The following is a 23050-nucleotide window of genomic DNA, read 5'->3' on the forward strand; positions in this document are numbered from 1 at the left end:
TGTTTCAGTCATACATATGCATACATATGTTCATTCTCATTTTCTTTTTCATTGTAGATTACAAGATACTGAATATAGTTCCCAGTGCTACGCAGAAGACACTTACTGTTTATCTATTTTGTATATGGTAGTTAGTATCTGCAAATCTCGTACTCCCAAATTATCCCTTCCCACCTCCTTTCCTCCCTTAACCATAAGTTTGTTTTCTATGTCTGTGAGTCTTTTTCTGTTTTGTAAATAAGTTCATCTGTGACTTTTTTTTTTAAGATTCCACATATGAGTGATATGGTATTTTTCTTTCTCTTTCTGGCTTACTTCCCTTAGAATGACAACCTCCAGGTCCATCCATGTTGCTGCAAATGGCACTAATTTTTATGGCTGAGTAACATTCCATTGTATAAATCTACAACAACTTCTTTATCCAGTTATTGTCAATGGACATTTAGGTTGTTTCCATGCCTTGGCTATTGTAAATAGTGCTGCTATGAACATTGGGGTGCATGTATCTTTTTGAATTAGAGTCCCTTCTGGATATATGCCCAGGAGTGGGATTGCTGGATCATATGATAAGTCTATTTTTATTTTTTTGAGGAATCTCCATGCTGTTTTCCATAATGGCTGCACCAAACTGCATTTCCACCAACAGTGTAGGAGGGTTCCCTTTTCTCTACATCCTCTCCAGCATTTGTGAACTTTTTAATGATGGCCATTCTGACTGGTATGAGGTGATACCTCATTGTAGTCTTGATTTGCATTTCTCTGATAATTAGCTATATTGAGCATTTTTTTCATGTGCATATTGGCCATTTGTATGTCTTCATTGGAGAATTGCTTGTTTAGGTTTTCTGTCCATTTTTAGATTGGGTTATTTGTTTTTTCACACCATATTAAGTCACACCATACACAAAAATAAAATGGCTTAAAGACTTAAACATAGGACAAGACACTGTAAACCTCCTAGAAGAAGCATAGGCAAAACGTTTTCTGGCATAAATCTTAGCAATATTCTCCTAGGACAGTCTAACCAGACAATAGAATAAAAGCAAAAATAAACAAATGGGACTTAATTAAACTTATAAACATTTGCACAGCAAAGGAAACCACAAGCAAGACAAAAAAGACAACCTACGAAATGGGAGAAAATATTTGCAAGTGATGCAACTGTCAAGGGCTTAATTTCCAGAATATATAAAGCATAAATCATTTTGACTCATTTTTTGGCTCAAAATATTTAATTTATGAGTACTCAGATAATAGTTATCCCCTAAATAATATTTTACTTTCATATATTGATAGCAAATGGTGAAGTGAGACAAAATCAGTGGAACATGGTAATTATCTATCATCACAAATCCATGAAAAATAGCCTGTATCTTATGGACAAGAGTTTAATTTTGAAATGTGTGCATTGGAAAATGGAAGTTGGTATAACATTTCATAGTGCATATAACAGTATGCACAATTGATTATAGTTAGAACTGATCATCTGGAATTTGACAGTTACTTTGAATCAAATGAGGCTAATTATAATATAAGCCAAATATTTATTACGTATTTGCTTTGAATTTTTAATTAAAAAATTTAAGACTATAAAGTTAAAGCTTTGCTATAATTAAGGTATTTATCCTTTCTTGGTAAGACTGGGGATGGAGTTAGGAGAAGGCTAAGGAAAGTACTATTTTTTTTTTTTTTTACATAAGGGGAACTTTATTTTAATACATTTTTTATTAGGTAACATTTGCTGAAATGAAAGCTTCCTAGACACCACTGACTTGATGTGCACAATCACTAGTGTTTTATGTGGAATTATCCTTTCAGGTTCACACAGCTGCTTAATGTAGAACATCATGAAAGGGCTTCCCTGTGATTCACCTGGCTAAACAGACAAGCACAAATTGATGCCCTGCTAATTGAAGACTTAGGGTGAAGATTGATAAATACCCATTTTTTCATGAGATCTTGTTTTCTAACTCTCTCTAAACATGTTCTTATTATTGTATCTTGCAACTAAATTTACTTTTTGATGCAGTTGGTAGCTTCATATCTGAATATTAATGTTGGTGTCAACTACATTTGGAAAACAATACAAAACAGCTGAATAAGATTCTCGGAACTTTTTGGATTTTGTAATATCTCTGATAGAAGATTGGTAAAATGAAATTTATATAAAGTTATATTGTAGTGATCTGCTCAAAACTCCTTGTTGGTTGCTGTGCAAAGCATGACATTACCATATTAGAATAACGCTAATGAGTGTTTTCTATAAGACGTTACAAACTGTGATATCCTTAGTAGGAAATTAGTGATATATAAGTAATAATAAACCCATAATTAGGCCTCTATCAATTCTATTTATTTTGAATTCATTATTTAAGCTCAGAAACTTAGATTTCCAATTGAGACATTATTTATCTGTAATTAAAAAGCCAAATAAATGGTACAGATTAACTTAAAAATAGTTTGTGGTTCAACAATTGAAGAGAGTGGAATCACAAAAGGTTCAGTCATTTTGAATTGATTCTACAGATGTCTCCATTCTCTAAATCCCCTGTAAGCCTCTTACCTACCATGAGAGGTTATTCTCAGAAACCTGGAGCATAAAATCAATCATATGACTCCTCTCTGTTCTGAGAGTCCAAAGATTAAGACCTTCCCTGTCAAGGAAAAGGGCCATATAGTAGGTGCATGTCCACAAAACCACATTGTGGTACCCAGTGGCACCCACGTATTTGAGGAAAAGTTATGAAAAACAGATCTCTAGGACCTACTTTACATTTGCTACCAGAACCAAGAAGGGAGGCCCAGAAATGGCTTGAAAGAAAGAGTTTTCTTGAGGAAAAGGTTCACTGACGACTGCCTACAGCTTCACAGACCTCCTGTTAATCTGAGATAGCAACATATTTACCAGTCAAAGATGCCTCCTAAAATTAGAAGACTCAAAACCCTGGAAACAGAAGGAATTTTAATATACAATCACCTAACCAAGTCATGCAAAGAAGTAATAAAGAAACAAACAAAAAATCTACTGCTGTTACTACTGTTACTGGCATCACCACCACCACCAACATGGTCCCCATTCTCAATCTTGAATCTCTAACAAAGATGGCAGTAATGGTAAAGAGAGAAAGCCCCTGATAGGGGTTTTCCTCATCGCTTATCAGTGATAATATCCTTATATCTTGTCCCCATGAAGTTGTCAAAGACTTCTAAGACAGACCACTTTAAATGATTTGTAAAGAATCCCAGGGTCAGATTCATATATTTTCCACCTGAAACTGTGCATATCAAAATACCATGCTTTTGATATGAATCTGAAACAAAGTCTATTGCATTTTCAGTGAAATGAAATTAATATCAGCCAAGGGGGTGCATGGCGTGAGTTTCAAATAAGAAATGTCGGTAAAGTCAGGAGAAATGACTTCCTATTGACATACTGTGTATAGATTTATTAGCCCTTCTTTTTAATGTTTTATATGTTGAACACAAAGAGAACTGGAGCCTTGTTAATCATCATTTGGAAACATTTTATAAGAATAAATATGTCTGTGCTTGCCTTTTCTCCATGTTAATGAAAAACAAGTCATACTTGGGGAGTGAGTATTCCTATTAACCTGCTGTCATCCATTACCAGACCTACTCAGAAGGAATGGTGGGTCTATTACTTCTCTAACAAAAAAATTGCCTCCTTTTTGTGTGTGTTTTGTTCCCTCCTTCTCATTGAAATATGAGCAATTCTTCGAGTTGAGAAACCTCTGTAGGGATCCTTGAAATGTTTTATCCATTGCTTGTACATTTAGGAGGAGAACGAGTGATTAATGATTTATTAAAATTTCATAATGAGCAAAACTCAAAAAAAAAGTCTTTGTAAGAAAAACTTCTATTTGTTTTAGAAACCATATTTCTGCATGCAAATTAAGGTCTGCAGTGAATTTTTATGTCAAACTAGGATCCTAAATTACTCATTTAGTGATGACAAAATCATTTAGCCCATGTTAAAAATACCTATGTTGCTATTTTATTTATACATTGCTCAATGCAAATTTGTCTGTTGTATATACAGTAAGAAAAAGAGCACAAGAAGTTTTTAATGTAAATGTTTTGTTTAGGTTGAGAATACATGCATATAGTGAAGTATCCAAATATTAACTATGCAGTTAAATTTTTTTTTTTAATATGGAATGATCACTCCTGTGTAATCTGGCTGCAAACCAAGAAACACATTGTTAGGACCCTAGAAACTCCCTTCAACCTTCTGGACACTCTTTCCCTGAGTAGTACTTATGGTGATTTGGAACATCATTGGTTAGTTTGAAACTTTTAATATGTGGAATCATAGAGTATGTTCCATATCTTGTTTCTTTCTTTCATCTAGCTTATAAGATTTTGAGTATAAGATTTTGAGTATAATTGTTTATATTTTCTTGAAGTATAGCCAGTTTACAATGTTGTGTCAATTTCTGGTGACAGCATAATGCTTCAGTCATACATGAACATACATATATTCATTTTCATATTATTTTTCACAAATTACTGCAAGATATTGATTATTGTCTCTTGTGCTATGCAGTATAACCTGTTGTTTTATCTGTTTTATGTATGTTAGATAGTATCTGCAAATCTCGAACTCCCAATTTATCCCTTCCCACCCCTTACCCCACCTGGTAGTCCTAAATTTGTTTTCTGTGTGAGTCTGTTTCTGTTTTGTAAATAAGTTTGTCTTTTTTTTTTTTTTTTTGATTCCACATCTAAGTGATATCATATGGTATTTTTCTTTCTTTTTCTGGCTTACTTCAGTAAGAATGACAATCTCCAGGTCCAGCTATGTTGCTGCAAGTGGTATTATTTTATTCTTTCTTATGGCTGAGTAGTATTCCATTGTATAAATATACCACAGCTTCTTTATCCAATCATCTGTTGATGGATATTTAGGTTGTTTCCATGTCTTGGCTGTTGTAACTAGTGCTGCTATGAATATTGGGGTGCATGTATCTTTTTGAATTATGGTTCCCTCTGGATATATGTCTAGGAGTGGGATTGCTGAATCACATGGTAACTCTAAGTTTAGTCTTTTGAGGAATCTCCATACTGTTTTCCATAATGACTGCACCAAACTGCATTCCCAGTTTTAATTCATTTATTCTCACAGCTATATAGTATGTCATTATGTAACTGTTCTACCATTTATTTAACCCAGTCAATGTTTATGGACATTTGGATTGTGTCTAATTTGGGTCTAATTTGCATAATATTTCTCTGAACATTCTTATACCTGTCTTTTGGTGAACATTGTCAAGTATATACCTGGGGTCACAGGATATATTTAGCCTTGGCATACATGTCAAATAGTGGTTTATAGAAGTTTAAACTTCCATTCACAAAGAGAGAGGGTTCCAATTGCCACATCCTTGCCAACACTTAGTTTCATCTATCTTATTCATTTATATCATTCTGGTGTGTGTGTACCACTATTGCAACGTGGTTCTTCTTAACCTTACAAAAGCAAAGAAGAGTAACTAATTTTATTAAAGTATGTTTCACGTGAAGTATCTTAAATGCCCTGCTTTACAGTATTTTTTCTTATTTAAATGATACAAAAGAATAGTGATTTTGAACTATTCAATACTATATTAGCTTGGAATGAGACTTTAGCTAAATTGTAATTCTGATAAATTTTATCTGTGTTAATATCTGTGATCATTAAGAACAACAACAACCAAAAGAGCAATTCTTCAGACTAATGTGAAGTGATACTCCTGAATTTTAAAAGAAAGTTTCATGGTCTGTAAATAAACCAAGACATGTACCAAGTAATCATTTATTTAAAATTAAGAGAGGAATTTCAGCTTCCATTGCTGTAGTTCTAGAGAAACATAGGAAAATCTGAAGGCAAACTTTCAGTCTACTAGTTTCTTTTCACCTTGCCAGCAACGGTTATTTCACCCTTTAGCTAGTAATATACAACTGATTTTTGAAGAGATTTTTCAGGAAAATAGTAATCCCCTTTTGATTATAAGTAATGAATTCTTGAAATGATGTAGTTATAGTAAAAAAAAAAAAAAAAAAAGAAAGAAAGAAAACAACTAAACACAAAACAACTAAAAAAACAAACAAAAAATACTTTGCACCAAACTAATTGTATCTCTATTTTGTAGTAGGTGGTTTCAGGAGTTTTCATTCCTAGTTATTGAGTGATTGTATTTGGAGCTCACAGTCCCTAGGTTCATATCCATGCTTTCCACTTAACCACAGTGTTCCCTTGGGAGAGTTACTTAACCTATTCAGATATTAGATCCCTAGTCTGTAGAATGGGAATAATTATGGTACAGATATTATATTGTTTATTGGTCTGAGTCCTCCAAGAAGCAGATGCCAAAAAGAGGTGAAACACAAGGGGATTACCTTAAGGGAAGTACCTACAAGAGAAAATGGGAAGGAAACTGAGAAAGGCTGGAAGAGCTGTTGGCCATAAAGCAAGTGTGACCCAGAGTGAAGGAGAGAGGAAAGGAAAGTTGAGTGAGTGGAAGCATTCTGGCAGGGTGTGCAGTCAAGGAGGGGTTTGCAAGAGCTGCAGGAAATCCTGAGCCAAAATTGGCCATTGGGGGAACCCCTTGTCTTCCAGCGATGTATTATATTTAGTGTCTCTGCTGCAGTCAGTCATTGGTTGGGGACGATGCAGAAATAGACTTCAGGGGCAAGCAGTGGGTACCCTTGGTCAGTTACATCCCCTGTATTTTGAGATCTATGAGGCATGTTCTCAGGGCTACAGCAAATGGTCATCATGGAGATGAACTGACAAACTCCAAATAAAGTAATGAAAACAATGCCTGGATCATAGACATGCTTTATCCATTTATTTATTCACATTATTCATTGTTATTGTTAATAATCAACACACTAATAAAGGAGCCACATGTGCAATAAGCTCAAAATATTTGGAAGAAAAATATAACAGTGCTGCAGAGAAGTTAAGAGAAGCCTAATATTTATAGTTTACTTGTTTCTAACTAAAGAATATTAATACACATTAATAATTGTTTTCCTTCTATTTGTTATTGGTATATATTGCCAAATCCCTAACTTATACTGGAATACCTAACTCTAAACCCCTCCGTTTCTGCATACATAAATGGGTTTGAAGTTGTTTTAAAAGTTGAAAAAGACTTATTATTGGGACTAACTGGATACTCTTTGAAACTCCTTTTGTTTGGCATTATTCTCAACAGAGGAACCTCCTTTTATCTTTTCAAGTAGTTTCCATTACTGTAGAAAAATCAGAGGGTGCACGTGGATAACTGTGATACTCTGCTCAAATACAGAGAAGGAGTATGACATTACAATAATGTGAAATGCTTCCTGAAAAGTCTCTGAGGCCACTTTATTATGAGACTTTAATGTAAGCAAGCATATTACTCAGAGGAGAGTCTTAAACAGAGAGGGGATAGAATCTCCAGGGCATGGCCTCCCATCTCTGACTTTCCCCCATTCGTTCTCTCCCTTCGTAAATAAAAGCCTGGTTATTCTTCCTCGTGTGTGTTACTCATATGCCTTTGCCATTTCCCCCGCTGGAATGTCACCTTTTGCTCTGGAGAGCACATCAATACATCATCCAAGTCCTTAGTACTTCAAGCGCTACCTCAAGCTATAAATTCTCCTTTAGTAAGTGTTTTGGTCCAAATAGACTTCTCCATGTGCTCAGTGTTTACTGCTTGTGCGAACTCTGCCTCTCACCAGCAGACACTTCCCTTCTAGCCACCCCTATTGCATTACTGAACATCTTCTTCACTTCCAGGGTTGTGCTGTAACTGTTCACTTGCCTTTAGGCTGCACCACACTGTCAGGAAAATAAGGATAATTATATTTCTGGAATCTAACAAGAACTTTTAAATATAATAAAATGTAATGAATGAATGCCTGAGTGAACAAGTTAATTAATACATTATATTCCCAGGTATATAATGAACATTGTGAGGACAAGAATTATACCTCCTTATAATCCTAGTCACTTAGTATAGGACTGGAATATAGGAAGAAAGCACCTAATACATCTTTGTGACTGATGAATCTAAATAGTTGTCTGAATACTAAGTTGACATTATATGACACATATATATGTTTTTTTTCTTTTATAGTCCAATATGTTAAAAAAGTGTGATTCATCTAAGTACTGTATAAAATGAAATAAATTGACCCAGATAATATAGATTCAGACATATGTGTAATTCAGCAAGAATTGGTAACACAATGAGATGTGTATTAACTCTTTCTAGTATATTAGAGAGTAGTATTAAAAACACAATTTTTGGTTGAGTCTTTTGAGAGACTAACAAGAGAATAGTCCGTATTTGCAAGCTAAGCATTTTATCAGGAATAAACTTTGCAGCTGTGCCAGGTTCTGTCCAAGAAAAAATACATTGTGGAATACTCTTAAAGGAGAGAAATTCTGAGCTCAAATCTGTTGAAATAGTTGTGTCAGATAATACTCTGACCAGGTTATTAAGTCACATATCTTTGACTTTTCACTTTGTAGCTATACTCAACGTGTGGTTGGAAATGGAATCAAAGCCCAGTCTGGAAATCCTGAAGTCAAAGTCAAGGGAACGGATCCGGTGATAAATCAGATTATTGATAAACTGAAGCATGTTATTCAGGTAAGTGCCGATGCTCTATTTATTGGGATACTCAGTGGTAAAGAAGATGCGATAACTTTACATTATATGTGCTAAATCTGTTAATCCTATCTGATAATCCTACCTAAAATTGAGTATTGGATTAAATTATTTGTATCTAGAGTTTTGGAAATGTTTGGCTGAGCTATTTTCATATACAGTCAATGTGCAGCAGTATTTTAATGGATGGAAAATATGTATCTGTACAAAGGATTCACAGCCCCTGGATTTCGGTACATAGTGAGAGTCTTAGGATAAGCTTTATCCCCAGTGAATAAGCTTTAAACATGGGAACTACTGTGATCATTAAAGAAAACACCTAGAAGAGCCTGGAAGATGCCAAAGTCACCTTCCAGGCAACTCTCTGAGCTTTGCTATGATGGTTTTTGCTGCATTGTCATGAAAGGTAAGTCATAAATGAATCACATACATTTCTTGTGTTTACTTCCTACATCACCTTTTACATGTTACCTAATGATTGTTTATGAAACCCTTCTGTTTTATGTTGAATAAGATTATTTAATTGAGTATACACTACTGTTTTTAATACATGGCACATGAAGGTATCTATCAATGGAATATTCCATCAAACTATTTGATTAAAGCCAAATATTATGTTGCATGTTGTGAAACCACCCTCCATTCTGCATCCATTGGGGCTTGTGGGAATAAGGACTATTTTTTAACTTACTAGTCATTTTATAACAATTTATCTGTGCATATATATTTTTTCTAAGCAAAGCTTTGTAGGGATAGTTGGTATTTACCTCTAGTGTTCTATGTCAGAAACTATACCTAAACATGGTGCTGAGTTTTATTGATATCAATCTAGAGGCATTGGTATGCTTCTCATAATTGTTCTGCAAAACTTAAGTGTATGCGGGGCCAGTTCCTAGGGTTCTGTTTTTACAAGCGTCTCTACATCTTGAGCAAATGATGTATAAGCAAGATGTGGTGGCTTGTGTTCAGTACCTAGATTTCTCCCTTCTAGGAAGCAGTAATGTTTACTTTGCTTATTCTATGACTGGTCCATTGGGGAAACAAGGCTGTTACCTTGTAACAGAACAATACGTTCCACTGAGAAAAGTATAAGAGAAAATTGGTGCCATGCTTATGAGTGAGTTAAACCTGGCAACATCTAGTGAGTGAAACCAGTTCCCTCAAAGAGGCACCTCCAAGGTAATGTCAGTAGATGCCTTATGCTGCTAATGGGCCAAGTGCCGAGAAGTTCCTTGGAACCGAGTTGCTTGGGATTGGGTCAGGAACTAAAGAGACAGTGCAGGAGGGATCAGAGTGAGCGATACAAGCTGGACTGGAGCCTCGGGCAGCATGGCTGAGGTCATCGTGGAGAAAGCCTGAAGCAATGATGGATAAGGACTACTGGGGTGGAGGTGAGATGTGTTAACTCAGCTCTGAGTCACCATGGCTCGGGGACTTCAGCAGCCACCAATATTATCTGCAACTGGAGCAACAAATACCTTGGTCCAGGTGGCATTTCACAGCATCATGAGCTAATATGGTGTGTAGATCTAGATTCTTCAGAAACTCTAGGGTACAATTGACCATAAAATCAGAAGATCTTTGATATAAATTGGTTACTCTCATCAAGACACAGCAAAATCTTAGTGGTCTCCAAAGTCGGGTAAGCATTCCCCAGAGAGTGCGTAAGTTGGCCCACTAGAGGGCAGGAAGGAAATATAGATCTTCAATGTATATTTGTTCTATCTCATGCTTTTCATCTTTTTTTTTTTTTTTTTTTTTTTGGTTGTAGAAAGGAGTATAAAATATGTAACCCTGCAAGGGCACACACACATCTTTTAGAGATACATACACTTATGTGTTGAGTGGGTGTGTGTTCAGACTGTTTAAATTGTGTGTGTGTGTATATATATATGATGAAAACAGATGGAAAACCCTATTATAGGTAATAAGGATGGAGCTGCTATATAAAAAAGAGAACACAGATTTAAGAAAACGTGTTCTCAAAGAAATAGGTAGATACTCAAAATGTAGAGTTTATTAAAAATTCCTCCAAGGAGTGTTCACTGATCTGTTGCCCATTCAGCGTAACATTTCACCCTTCTTGCTTCATAGGTTCCAAAGCCATATCCTTTTCAAGGTGGCAGAGGGAAATAATTCCACTTTTTTAGCAGCTGTGTTAAATTGAGTCCCACTCTTCCTTCTGCATATTAGTGTGCAGACCTCCAATTATTCATGGTTAAATTTCATTCTAGAGTTGCAAGAGAATATCATATAAAATGCTACCTTTGAGGTCTATCTTTTTAAAGTCTACTAGGGTGATATGATTGAAATTTAGATTTTTATAGAAGATAGCAGAAAGCCATATTTTGTACAAGTGTCACCAAAATATTCACCTTTAGTGTCTTAGAACATGTACTTCCCTGAGACAGCTCTCCTGGAGACGAAGAGAATGTTTTGATTTTGCCAGACTTCTGAACGCCAATGATACGTGTGTCTGCTGGCAGAGGTTCCTGTTGTGCTGTAGTATCAAGGGGCAGTTAAAAGGACCCGCCACAACGTCAGTTCTGAAAAGGTTCAGAACAATGTCTTCTGTAAGTGAGAATTTGTTAATTTTGGAGTAAGGGTGGGACAAGGGAGGAAGTAGAGGCATGAACGAATTTCAGAATCTAATCTCTAGATTTAGGTGATCAATTCTTTGTGTTTAGGTAAAAGCTTAGTTTGTTTTTTATTGTAATGGATATTAAATGCATTTGTTAACAGTATACTATGAAAATGCTGTCTCTCATCATGGGGATAAGCAATCGTTCCTCTTTCCTTTTTTCCTATGTGTAAGTATATGGGAATAGTTCAGCCATATTTATTAGCAAAAAATATCTCTGTATGTTAGCTCCCAAACACCTTTCCTTTCAGCTGCTGTTGAACAAACCTCATTTTCTACCCTATAATGTCTGCAATTAGAGTTGTTAAACAACTGGGGAGGGATTTTACTTTGAAAATGCTACTTGGTCAATGTCTTAATAAGTAGTTTATTCAAAATATTCAACTAATACTTATCGAGTTCCCACTCTGGTCCCGGTTCTGCACAAGGCATTGAGGTTAAATTAGTGAACAAAGAGGTACAACCCTGCTCTCATGGGATTTATGTTCTAAGAAAAATGAAAGTGCAATGTCTGTATCTGACCTATGTTGATGAATCAAGAAAACGAAACAGGAAGAGGTCGGAAAAGGTTCTCAAGAAGAGTGTGCCAGTGGTGGCCACTCAAAGTGGGGTGCTGACTGGGGTTGATACTGAATGGTGAGTCATAGGAAAGGAAGGAGGACTCAGGAAAATCTGGGAGAACTGGGTTTGAGGCAGAAGAGATAATACATTCAAGGATGTGTGGCAGGAATGGGTTTATTGAATTCAGAAAACAAACTGAAGACCATGTGGCTGGAGTGGAATGAGGTCACGGGAGAGACAAACATGAACTGATAGACTCTGATGGGGAGTTTTGATTTTATCCAAAGTGGGAAAGGAAACCACTTAAAGGCTTTAGGCATAGAATTATACATTAATGTTTTATAAAGATAATTTTGGCTTTAGTGTGGAAAATGGACCCTGAAGAACAAGAGCAGAAAAAGAAAGTAACATGGAGAAAATCATGGGGGGACTGGGACTAGAATTAGAAGAGTGGATAACGTAAGAAGTAGATGGATTTGGATAAACATGGGGAGTGGAGTTATCAGGAATTGTTGATGGATTAGAAATTGGGGCAAGAGAAAGAGAGAAAAAAGACAGTAACTAGGCTTGGTGGGATTATAGTGTCATTGAGTGAAAAAAGGAATTCTGGGAGTGGAGCGGGTGTGGGGTGTGTTTGTTGGGGTTAACTAGAAATTAATAAAAGAATGGTTCTGTTAAACTTGCGATGCCTGTTAGACATCCAAGAGGAGTGCCTGGAATTCATCAACGACCCTAGGGTTGGAGGTGCACACTTGGGAGCATCAGTATAAGTCACGAGACTGCATGAGCTTGCTACCTTCTTGTTAGAGAATAAATTCACACCAAAACTATTAGAGAAGAATATAAAACAGCAGAATTTTATGAAAAATGTATACTGTAAAAAAGTCTATGAATTGAGAAATTTATTTGACGTACGTGGTACCTTGCAGATACTTAGAGAGTTGATCTTCAACAGACAAGATATTTGGTAACATTAACTTTTTCTTACTGAATAATAATGTGTCTGTGATAAGAAACCAACTATTATTATTTTAGGAAGTTTTACAAAAAGAGTAGAAAATAAATGTTCTACCACTTACTAAACAACAAGCAAGCCCCAGGAAATAAGCCTTCTAGATTTTTTTTGTTACTTATATATACATATAAATAGATCAATATTTTGACATTTTTTATCAAAGAGTACCGTTGGTTTTGTGTCCCAGACTACTCACCTACCAACACATAAATTCATTTCCACGCATTAAATATTCTGCAATATGGTTGCTAGTGCCTGAACATTATTCTCTCATATGAAAGGACTATAATTTTATTTAACCCAAGCACCTTGAATTGGATATTTAGTTTATTACCAATTTTCAGGATAGTAAAGACCACTAATAGGCATATGCCCTAGACATAAATCTTTTCACAACTTTTCTCTCCTGTGATAAATTTCTAGATGCTGTAACCAAGAACCTGTTCCTTCATGATTTTAAGTATTTTGATACATATTGCTAAATTTTTCTCCCGGAAGATTCTGGGAATTTATATGTGAGGCACACTGTGTGTGTCCGCTTTCCCTGCATATTGAATGTGTAGGTGGCAGCGTGGCTGTGACCACATGTGGCGGGGAGGGAACTTCATCGGATTCTAGGGACCCAAGTAGCTGTCCTTTAGTAATGTTTGTCTGAGCTGGTGTCACCAGGGGGTACTCCAAGTATGGCCAAATATGGCCAAAATAAATATTTTCAAGACCTTCTAGGGAAAGGTCACATCAAAAACAGCTTTATTTTATTTATTTATTTTTTTGATGGTTTAGGACAAGCCCTACGTTTAAGTCCTGCCAAGAAAAAAAAATGCCGAGAAAATATGATATAAACGGGTAACGTTGGATTATAGCTTGGTCCTCAGGGAATATCTCAGGCACTTTAAAGTCTCCTTGCTGCCTCTGCAAGTCCTTATGAATTGGAAACAGGGACCTCGGAGAAAAGAGGGACTTTTTCCCCAGCTCTCCTCCATCTGTGATTCTGGCATCATTCTCTAGACAAGCCACCCGCACAAGCCTTCAGAGACACTTCCCAGCAGTTTCCTACATTCCAGAGCTTGTGCTTGAGGTGGATATTGCTTGTACCTTTGAAAACTACCCGTGATGAATATAGTGTAGCCATTAGCCTTCCAGGGAGGAATTGTCTAAAGGAGGAATTTTCAAAGGTTAACCTGAACTTTCTTGGCTGTTTACACCAGCCTGAATTGCCCTTTGATCGGAGACTGGACACAGCCCTTGATTCCTCTTAGTCTATCTGACAGAGGAAGTGTGTAAACATTTTAATTCAGGTTTTTCTCTCCTAGCCAACTTATTTTGAAACTTCTTGTTCATATTGACAAAGTTTGTTTAGGGCGAAGTTATCAGCAAGGAAGTCACAGTTATGCAGCAGTCTGTCTTTAAGCATTAAATAACATATATTATTTTTCAAAGAAAATGGTATCAGCCTAACTGCTGAACACTGGTAGTTGTGGACGAAGGTAACCCACTGCTTAGCAATTACTTCACCTACTTTCAATATATGAAACATAAAAAGTAATATCACAGCAATTTTCTATAATTCTTTTATTGCAAAACCAATAAACATTACAGTGTTGTTAAAAGCAATAGTTTTAAGTAACATTTTATTTCATCTAACAATTCCAATATGTATAAGATATTATTGGTTTCTATTAAATATCCATTTTTAGAGAAAGACTAAAACTTCTTTAGAAAAATGTCTTCATGTATAAAATAAATTTGATTTTTTAAATGTGAGGAAAAGCAGTAATCATAACCATTTGCAGGGGGAGGGTATAGCTCAACTGGTAGAGTGCGTGCTTAGCATGCATGAGGTCCTGGGTTCAGTACCCAGTACTTCCATTAAAAAACAATTAAATAAATAAAACTAATTACCTACCCTTCCCCAAAAAATCATAACCATTTGCTTTAAATCACAAAATATGATATGTATTTCAGTAATCACAACCTACTAGGTTCAAGCAGAGATGAGAGACTCTTATTTTATGTAGAAAAAGATTGTGTTAAACTGCCTCTTTTCTTTTTTCTTATTCTGTTCCTAGGATACCAGGATGATAAATAGTAACTTTATAGCTCTGATAGACTGAAATGAGGTCCTAATTGAAATTTCAGTGGATAGTTACAAGGTTAGTGTTTATAAAAAAGAAAATACACAGGATTTTAAAAAGATATGAGTATCTCAATATCTCTAATTCCAAAACCTGTCCAAGCTTTTTTCATTAAATCATTTACTATAAAACAAATTTTAGAAACTTTTTCCTATTGTTAATAGCTTACAACAGTAATGAAGAACCAGTCAATTGTAACTGATTGGTCAATTCCTAATTGCGAACTCTTTGAGCATGAATTGCCAGCTGACGCTATGAACTTCCTCCACCTCTACCAACTCCTTTCGTTGCTCAGGGAATCACTACAGCCCCCTGACGCCTTCCCCACAGTCTCCACTATACATTAATATCACACCCCAGGTGTCCTATATTAATATTCCAGAAAGACAGTCACTTCTTGATTCTGTATTAGCAATGCAATAGTGACCAAAGCCTATTTAGTTTTTGGTTCAGAAGAAAGGATTTGAAATACACTCAGTAACTTTGAATGGTCATCTAATTTAGCAATTAGTTTGGTCTCAGTAAAGTCAATGGAAGGTTACTTTCTGGAGTGTATGCTATGATGCACCGACTTCACTATCGACAATTTCATTAAAAAAATCAACTGTCAGCATAAAAGAACCATTTGAATTAGTGTATAATCAACTGGAAACACAAGCTTAAAAACTCTTTTTGAAAGAATGGGATTTGGGTTGACCATTGATAATTAATTTTTTTCTTTCTACTAGTATGTAGTTGTTTCAAGCTGAGTAAAAATCTGACTTTATATTCACTCTGCTCCTGATATGTTATCATTACCTATTAAGATTTGAGCCAGGCATCTACTGGGTTTTCTGTCTGTCAAACATATTGAAAGAATGTTGATCACTAAAACTTCTATACTTTTTATTTAGGTGATCAGAACAAATTTATAAGCTAATATCTGTAATCCTTCTGTTTAAAATATAACGTGAAACATGCATGGCTTATTTCACAAAACAAGATTCCAAACGATAGCTATCTCTCACTAAAATCAGATTTTTAAAAATTGAAGTCACTGTGATTAAACTCAGAAATTATGAAATATAAAAAGGAAGTGGCTAGCATTCTATTATAAATGATTCTTGCTTATAAGTGAGAAAACTGTTTTTGACAATTTGTAGACATAGCTATCCATTCAGCAACTTCAAAGGACTATATATATATATATATATACACATACTTCCTTTAGTTTCAATAAACACACTTTCCACAATATAGCAAGATGCTAAAGAGTGTGACTTTTGAATTAGCACAAGATATATGACTAAATTCCAGCTCTTGGAGGCACTGGTTGCATGTCTATAATCACCTTATTTAATATCTTTAAGCCTCAAAATAATTTTGATCTATATCAAAAAGACAAATAACAACAAGTGTTGTAGGATGTGGAACCCTTAAACATTGCTGGTGGAATGTAAAACTGTGCAGCTGCTTTGAAAAACAGATAGACAGATCTGCAGAAAGTTAAACATGGTTACCATGTGACCCAGAAATCCCACTGCTAGATGTGGATCCAAGAGTAAAGAAAACCTGTGTCCACACAAAAACTTGTACATCCATGTTGATAGCAGCACTATTCATAATATCCCCAATGCGGAAACATCTCAAATTTTCATCAACTGATGAACGGCAAGTGAAATGGTATATCCATACAACGAAAAATTGTTCAGCAGTGGAAAGAACTGAAGACCAATGCTGCAATGTAGAGGAACCGTGGAAATATTATGCTAAATAAAAGAAACCAGTCCCCAAAGATCACATATGGTTCATTTATATGATGACTATTAATAAGCAAATGTTATTATTTTATTTGGACATCAATTTTCATTTGTATATAGAACATTTCCTTATACTGGCATTAACTGTTAATCATATACTGAAGGCTTACCCTATCTGACCCTGATGGTCTTGTGAAGAGTGTGCTAAATAAGATAATTATTTCCTGATATCTGAATGTCTATAAAATTTTATCAGTTTTTGCCCCTTTTACTTCCCAACACAATAATGTCTGATTGCTGTCTCCATCATTTCACTGAAATGCTCTTGCTAAATTCACTGATAATCTTTTTCTGTTTCAATTTTATCAGTTTTATCTCTCTTGGACATTTAACATCACGTATCTATGTTGCTGACCCCTTTCTCTTTGTTCTCACTCCTCATTTCCCACCAACCCCTCCAATTACTCCCACTCCAGGATCTTTATGTCTTTCTTTAATTCCTGAAAATGGTGTGTTCTTCTGGGATCTCACCCAATCGCTTTTCTCTTCTGATTTTCTCTCTTTCTCTTCATCTCCCTCTCTCGTGGCTTTATGATAGCCACGTGTTTACCTTTGTTTCACACATTTTCCCTGAGTCTCAGATACTTCAATCTACCTACTGGGCAAGGACCATGAAATTTCAAATTCAGCAATTCAAAAACAAAACTCCATTCTAATTGTTACTCACTTTCCCTAACCTGCTCTCCTTTCTTGACTCTTCCTATTTGCCTAAATCTATACCTTGGATGTCATCCTCAATTCTCTTTTTTCCCCTTATTTCTAATTCATTACCACAGTCTTTTAATTTTATTTCCTAAATATATCTTCAGCCTGCCTACCTCTCTTTCCTCCATGATCACTGTGCTAGTTGAGACCACCATCTATACCTCTCTAGATTAGAGCTATAATTTCCAAAACAGTTCTCCAATCGCTGGTCCAGGAAATAGCCTGAGACAGTTATCTATAGTTATCATCTCCAATTCCTCTCCTACACTTGCATAACACACTGCTATCTGGTTTATGTATCCACAACCCCACTGAAATGATCTTGCAGAAGTTACCAATCATCTCTGGTGGCAGAATCCAATAAACACTTATCAGTCTATTGGTAGACTGATCATGTCAATATGCATTTAAAACCATTCAATAAACATAATATTATGGTGAAATCCAATTTTTAAAAAATTTTTGGTTAAATGTGCAAATTTGGCCACATGTGCATCTCTTTTCTGTTCTAAAATGCCTCTAAAATACAAATATGTGAATATAAATGTATTAACTTACAAGGCAAAAGAAAAGTCCAATACATTTTTAAAAACATTCCAAAAAAATTAAAGGAATGGAAATTGGCATGACTAGCATAAATTGCAATTCAAATATATGTAGAGCAGTTACTGATAAGAAGTGAGGCAATTCATCTGGCAACAACCTGGGGTCCATGGAAACACCAGGTAGCATGAAAGACAGAGATGAGTGCAGGACCAAATACATAGGTATTGTTTAACTCCTCAAGTCAACATGGCACCCCCAGATAGCTCACCTACTTTTTCTCTCTTCAAGTCTGGAGGTGCATTTTTTTGGGGGGAAAAACTGTAACAGGAAGATTCCTGGCTCATAACTCTAGCTAGAATACAGAGCAGAATAAGCCACAGGACAGGAAATAGAGGAAGTAAGTGAAAAGTTACATACTGACATGCCTGTTCTCAGAATGTTAGCATATAGGAACTTGCTTACTTATGTAGCAAATTAGATGACTCTTCTTTGAGGAAACTGATCAGTTCTAGAGCAAATAATTCCATATACTGTTTGGGCCTCTACCCATTGAGAAGTTAATTTGTCATCTAACCGAATGATGGTGAGATCCTCTATTATATCCTATACACATACAGTAACTTCCAGGTAGCTTCTAATGCCCAATATCAATGAATGGTCAAGCATCACTGTGCGTTGAAGGAAAATATGAAAAATTTAAATGTAAAAGCAAAAAGTAAACAAAAAAGAATGAGAAAATGCTGTATAAATATCCTTCAAGAAATGAGAGAAGAGATTATATTCTGAAAGGTTCAATAAAAGAATAAGAAAGCTTCAGAAAATTAAAACTATATAATAATTAAAAATTCAGTGGAAGTGTTTTAAGTATAAAGTCAAAGAAATAGTCTATAAAGTAATAATACAAAAAAGAGAAGGAGAGAGTAAAATATAAATAATATAAATATAATCTTATCATATAAATCATTTTTTTTCAGGAATGAAGAGTAGCAAACATACCAAGTAACCATTACAATGAATAAACACACACATACAACAATAATTATGAAATTTATGAATATTGAAGAGAAGATATCAAATCTCCCAGTGAAATAAATCAACCAAAATACATACAAATGCATGCAAAGAATGGGGATCAGATTTGTAGTTTCTTAACAACAGAAATACTAGAAGAAAATGGAAAAGCAGTAGCTTCAAATTATGAGGCAACTGATTTCTGACCTGAAATTCAAAACCTAGCTAAAATAGCAATCAAGTATGAGGCTAGATTAAAAAAGATTTTCAGATCAGAATACACAAATTTATATTCTGTATATCTTCTGTATAAAGGTGTTGGCAAAAAGAATAATCAAGAAATGAGAAGATGTGGGATACAGGAAACATGATGTTGAATACATTCAATTAGGGAAAAGGATGATTGTGGGAAGGAATTTTGCAAGCCAAAAAGAAAAAAAAAATCACTAACTTAAAATAATGTGTTGGAATGCATGAAAAAAAAAAGCATTTGACAGATTTGCTAGAGCATTTAAAGAAAAAATTAGATACAAAGCAAACTGTGCAAACTGACAAATACCATGGCAATTATAAATAATAGGAAAGCAGAAAGCTTCACATGAAAAGATACATAATCAAAGAATGCTATTGCCTTGAAGTGAATAATATATGTGTAGACACAACTATTACTGTAATAAAAATTACAGTAAAGTTAAATTAATTGAATGGGGAAAAGGAAAGTGAGATGTGGTGGTATAACAGAAAATCAATAAATATTATCAGGAATTGATAGTAAGAAACAGAAAAAATGCCTAGTTAATAATGGGTTTAGATATGTAAGGTTAATGCTAGAAAGATCAGTCAGGTTTATTACTGCTGCCCACGGGAGCAGGAAACATGGTGTATAAAGTGCTTTGGGTGTAGGAATGCTTTTTTTGGGGAACAAAAAAAAGCTTTGGTTCTATTCATTTTTTCCTTGAATATACTTATCACTCTGATAAATATAAATATAAATATAAATATAAATATAAATATAAATATAAATATAATTTTAAAAACTAAAGGCAAAGTCTGCATCATGCTTTATGTGGAACTACATAATCTGTTCTTCTATGTCTCAAACTTCGTTGCCTTATTCCTCCCCTTTTTTACACAAATCTTCCATCTACTCTCCCCACATACACACTCTTCATTGTTTTCGTTCTTTGAATATCCCAGGTTCTTTCCTACTTCCAGGTCTTCCATTCTCTCTTTACACACACACACACACACACACATTATTATTTTCACTTGAAAAGGAAAACAAAAACAGTTTTATCTCTTTTTCTCTGTAACTCAGTCAACCCTGTGTCTCACTTTTCCCCAACAAAGAACATATGTGTTCCTCTGTTCTTCTTGGCACTCTGTACCTGATTTATGAGAACACTTCTTTAGAAATGAGAAACCAAGGAATTTAGCCGTCAGGGCATTGGATAGTATCTACAGTGGCCTCTCTTTCTCCAAACCCATTTTCTGTACCCAAAGATCTTGGTTAGTCTGCTATTCATTATTTCTGACCCTGAACTCTGTCTTCCTATTCTCTGTCTGATTTTAGTGTTTTTGTGCCATATCTCACAAACCAGGCTAATTTTTCAGTTTGGACACGGCTGATCTTTTTGCTCTGATTAAATGTTCTGGAGAAACCCCTCCTCTAGCTTTTCCTGGATATTAATTCAAATTCATAGTTCTACCACCCTCACTGAATTCTGGCTTCCTAGGGTTATAGTGGTTCATAAGGCTTTCCAGTCAAACAGCCTAGCCTTTCTCTTCATGTTATTCACAATTTTCTGGGCCATGTACATTTCTCTCCTGGCAACTGTCACCACTCGAAAGCAAATACCCCAAGGTCTGGCATGCAAAAAATTCACCTAATGGTCTTCCGTGGCACTCCTTTGCCATACGACTGGCTCATGCATATTCTCATCTTTTTGCAGGCGTATTACGAGTCCATAATGCTTTGCAGACTCAATAAATGTGCACTCTAATCACTTGAATGTCATTTTATGAACGCACTTTGAAGACGTAATTTGTCAGAGCAGAACAGTTTCTGGATATATTTCCTGCAATTCAGCAGCACTTAACCAGATGGCCCCCTATAGTTTTGAAGCAGTTAATGCACCTTGAAAGTAGGCTGACTTATGAGAGGAATATGGTCACAGGGGATCAATGGGAAAGTTTCTTAGGCACAGGATATTGAAGAAGTGAAATAAATACTGTATAAAGATTCATTAAAAACTAAACTAAGTAAAAGTTCTATGATAAAATTAAAATATAAATTATAATAACCTTAAGAAATGCGCTAAGTCCTATGAATATAAGTTCTGCCTTTATTATGTGTTTCACATTGATGTGATGGAAACTTAATCAGTTTCATTAGAAATAAAACAAATCATGAGTTTTATAGTAATGAGTTTGAATAGGCATTTATACACCTTTATACAAGGCAGTTCAGTTACTATTTCTGAAAATGATCATTTTGAAATTTTATATCTGGAAATATATTATCAAACCAGGCCTGAAACTCATTAAACAGATGGCAAAATCTAATTTAACTTCCTTTAACGCTCCTTTTCTTTTTATCTTATAAAAGCAAATGAGCTTGTCAGCCTTTAATTATAAAAGAGAAATTTGAATTTATTAGATATGTATAACAAATGAAGATAGTTGCTAAATTTACTATATCCAAGTGACTTTCTATTGTGCACATTCATATTTAATTTAATGATAAGAAAATCCTCTCAAGATTTTGTAAAGGAATCACATTATCAGAAGAGTTTAAAATTTCTTGAAAATAAATATGTTCCTAAGGCACTTAATAGATCTTGAAATGAAGACTTAATTCTTAAGTTTTTAAAATATTTGACTTGCATCCATTAACACGTGCAAAATTTAAACTTCATAATTTCTCATCTTAAAAATGTGAAACATACCTCAAACATATCAAAATGAGTTGTTTATATACTTCAGTTATGATTTAAGTAACACTATTGTGTTTTTTCATTGATGAAATCAAGGAGCAAAGTTATATGTCATTCAAGGACATAATAGTCTTACTAGAAGATTAATTTTCAGTGTCTGTTTCACTAATAATCTTATAACTAATGAATTTTTCATGTTTCTGTGTTAATTCATTGAAGCATCACATTTTACCCATTCTTAAAAATACCTCTTCATCTGTTTTTTTCCACATTTTTTTTGTTGAGTTATTGTCATTTTACAATGTTTTGTCAAATTCCAGTGTAGAGCACAATTTTTCAGTTATACATGAACATACAAATATTCATTGTCCCATTTATTTTTCGCTGTGAGCTACCACAAGATCTTGTATATATTTCCATCTGGTATTTTTAAATGTATTGCATCTCAATCTATAAATGAATTTCTCGGATTTGTAACAAGGGCACCATCTGTGTTATGTCATGGTCCATGCCTGTATTTCCTCATTGTGTCCAGTGAACAAGTGAATGAAGTTAAGTCAATCACTATATGTAAAATTTAAGTGGAACAGGAATGTGAGTCTTCCTAATTATTAAATACAAACAGTAACTACTTAATATCATTCTAATTACAAATAATATGCTTTCAATCTTGGATTATAATTTTAAAATTCCTGCTCTGTTTTACTCATTCGTCCACTCATTCATTCACTGAGCAAAGTGGTTTAGTATCTACTAGGTCCCAGGCATAGTAATAGATACAGGGAGTACACAAAATGATTGAATGAGGACATTGATGAGAAGCAATGTGTGTTGCAGTTATGAGCTAGTCTGCTTCTAAGCAAGTGGGGGAAGGGAGTCTGACAATATGTCTTTACTTTCTTTAACAAATATTACTGAGGTTCTATAATGATCAGGATATAGCCTAAGGAGTGGGTAAACAAAATTAAATAAGACTGTACCTGTTTGTAGTAAAACATTCTCATAATAAAAAGTTAAAGGAATTCACTTTGTAGA

At 34.8% G+C, this 23050-nt stretch overlaps 1 protein-coding gene across 3 annotated transcripts in view; it reads left to right on the forward strand.

Moving 5' to 3' along the window:
• Nucleotides 1–23050, forward strand: part of GPC5 (glypican 5) — a 1166213-nt gene that overhangs the window by 392626 nt on the left and 750537 nt on the right. For all 3 annotated transcript variants that reach the window (XM_074378413.1, XM_074378414.1, XM_074378412.1), the window contains exon 6: nucleotides 8528–8648. In XM_074378413.1, coding sequence (XP_074234514.1) covers nucleotides 8528–8648 — 121 coding nt within the window. The remainder of the gene's footprint in view (nucleotides 1–8527; nucleotides 8649–23050) is intronic.

This window comes from Camelus bactrianus, chromosome 14, assembly GCF_048773025.1.
Source record: "Camelus bactrianus isolate YW-2024 breed Bactrian camel chromosome 14, ASM4877302v1, whole genome shotgun sequence".
NCBI lineage: Eukaryota > Metazoa > Chordata > Mammalia > Artiodactyla > Camelidae > Camelus > Camelus bactrianus.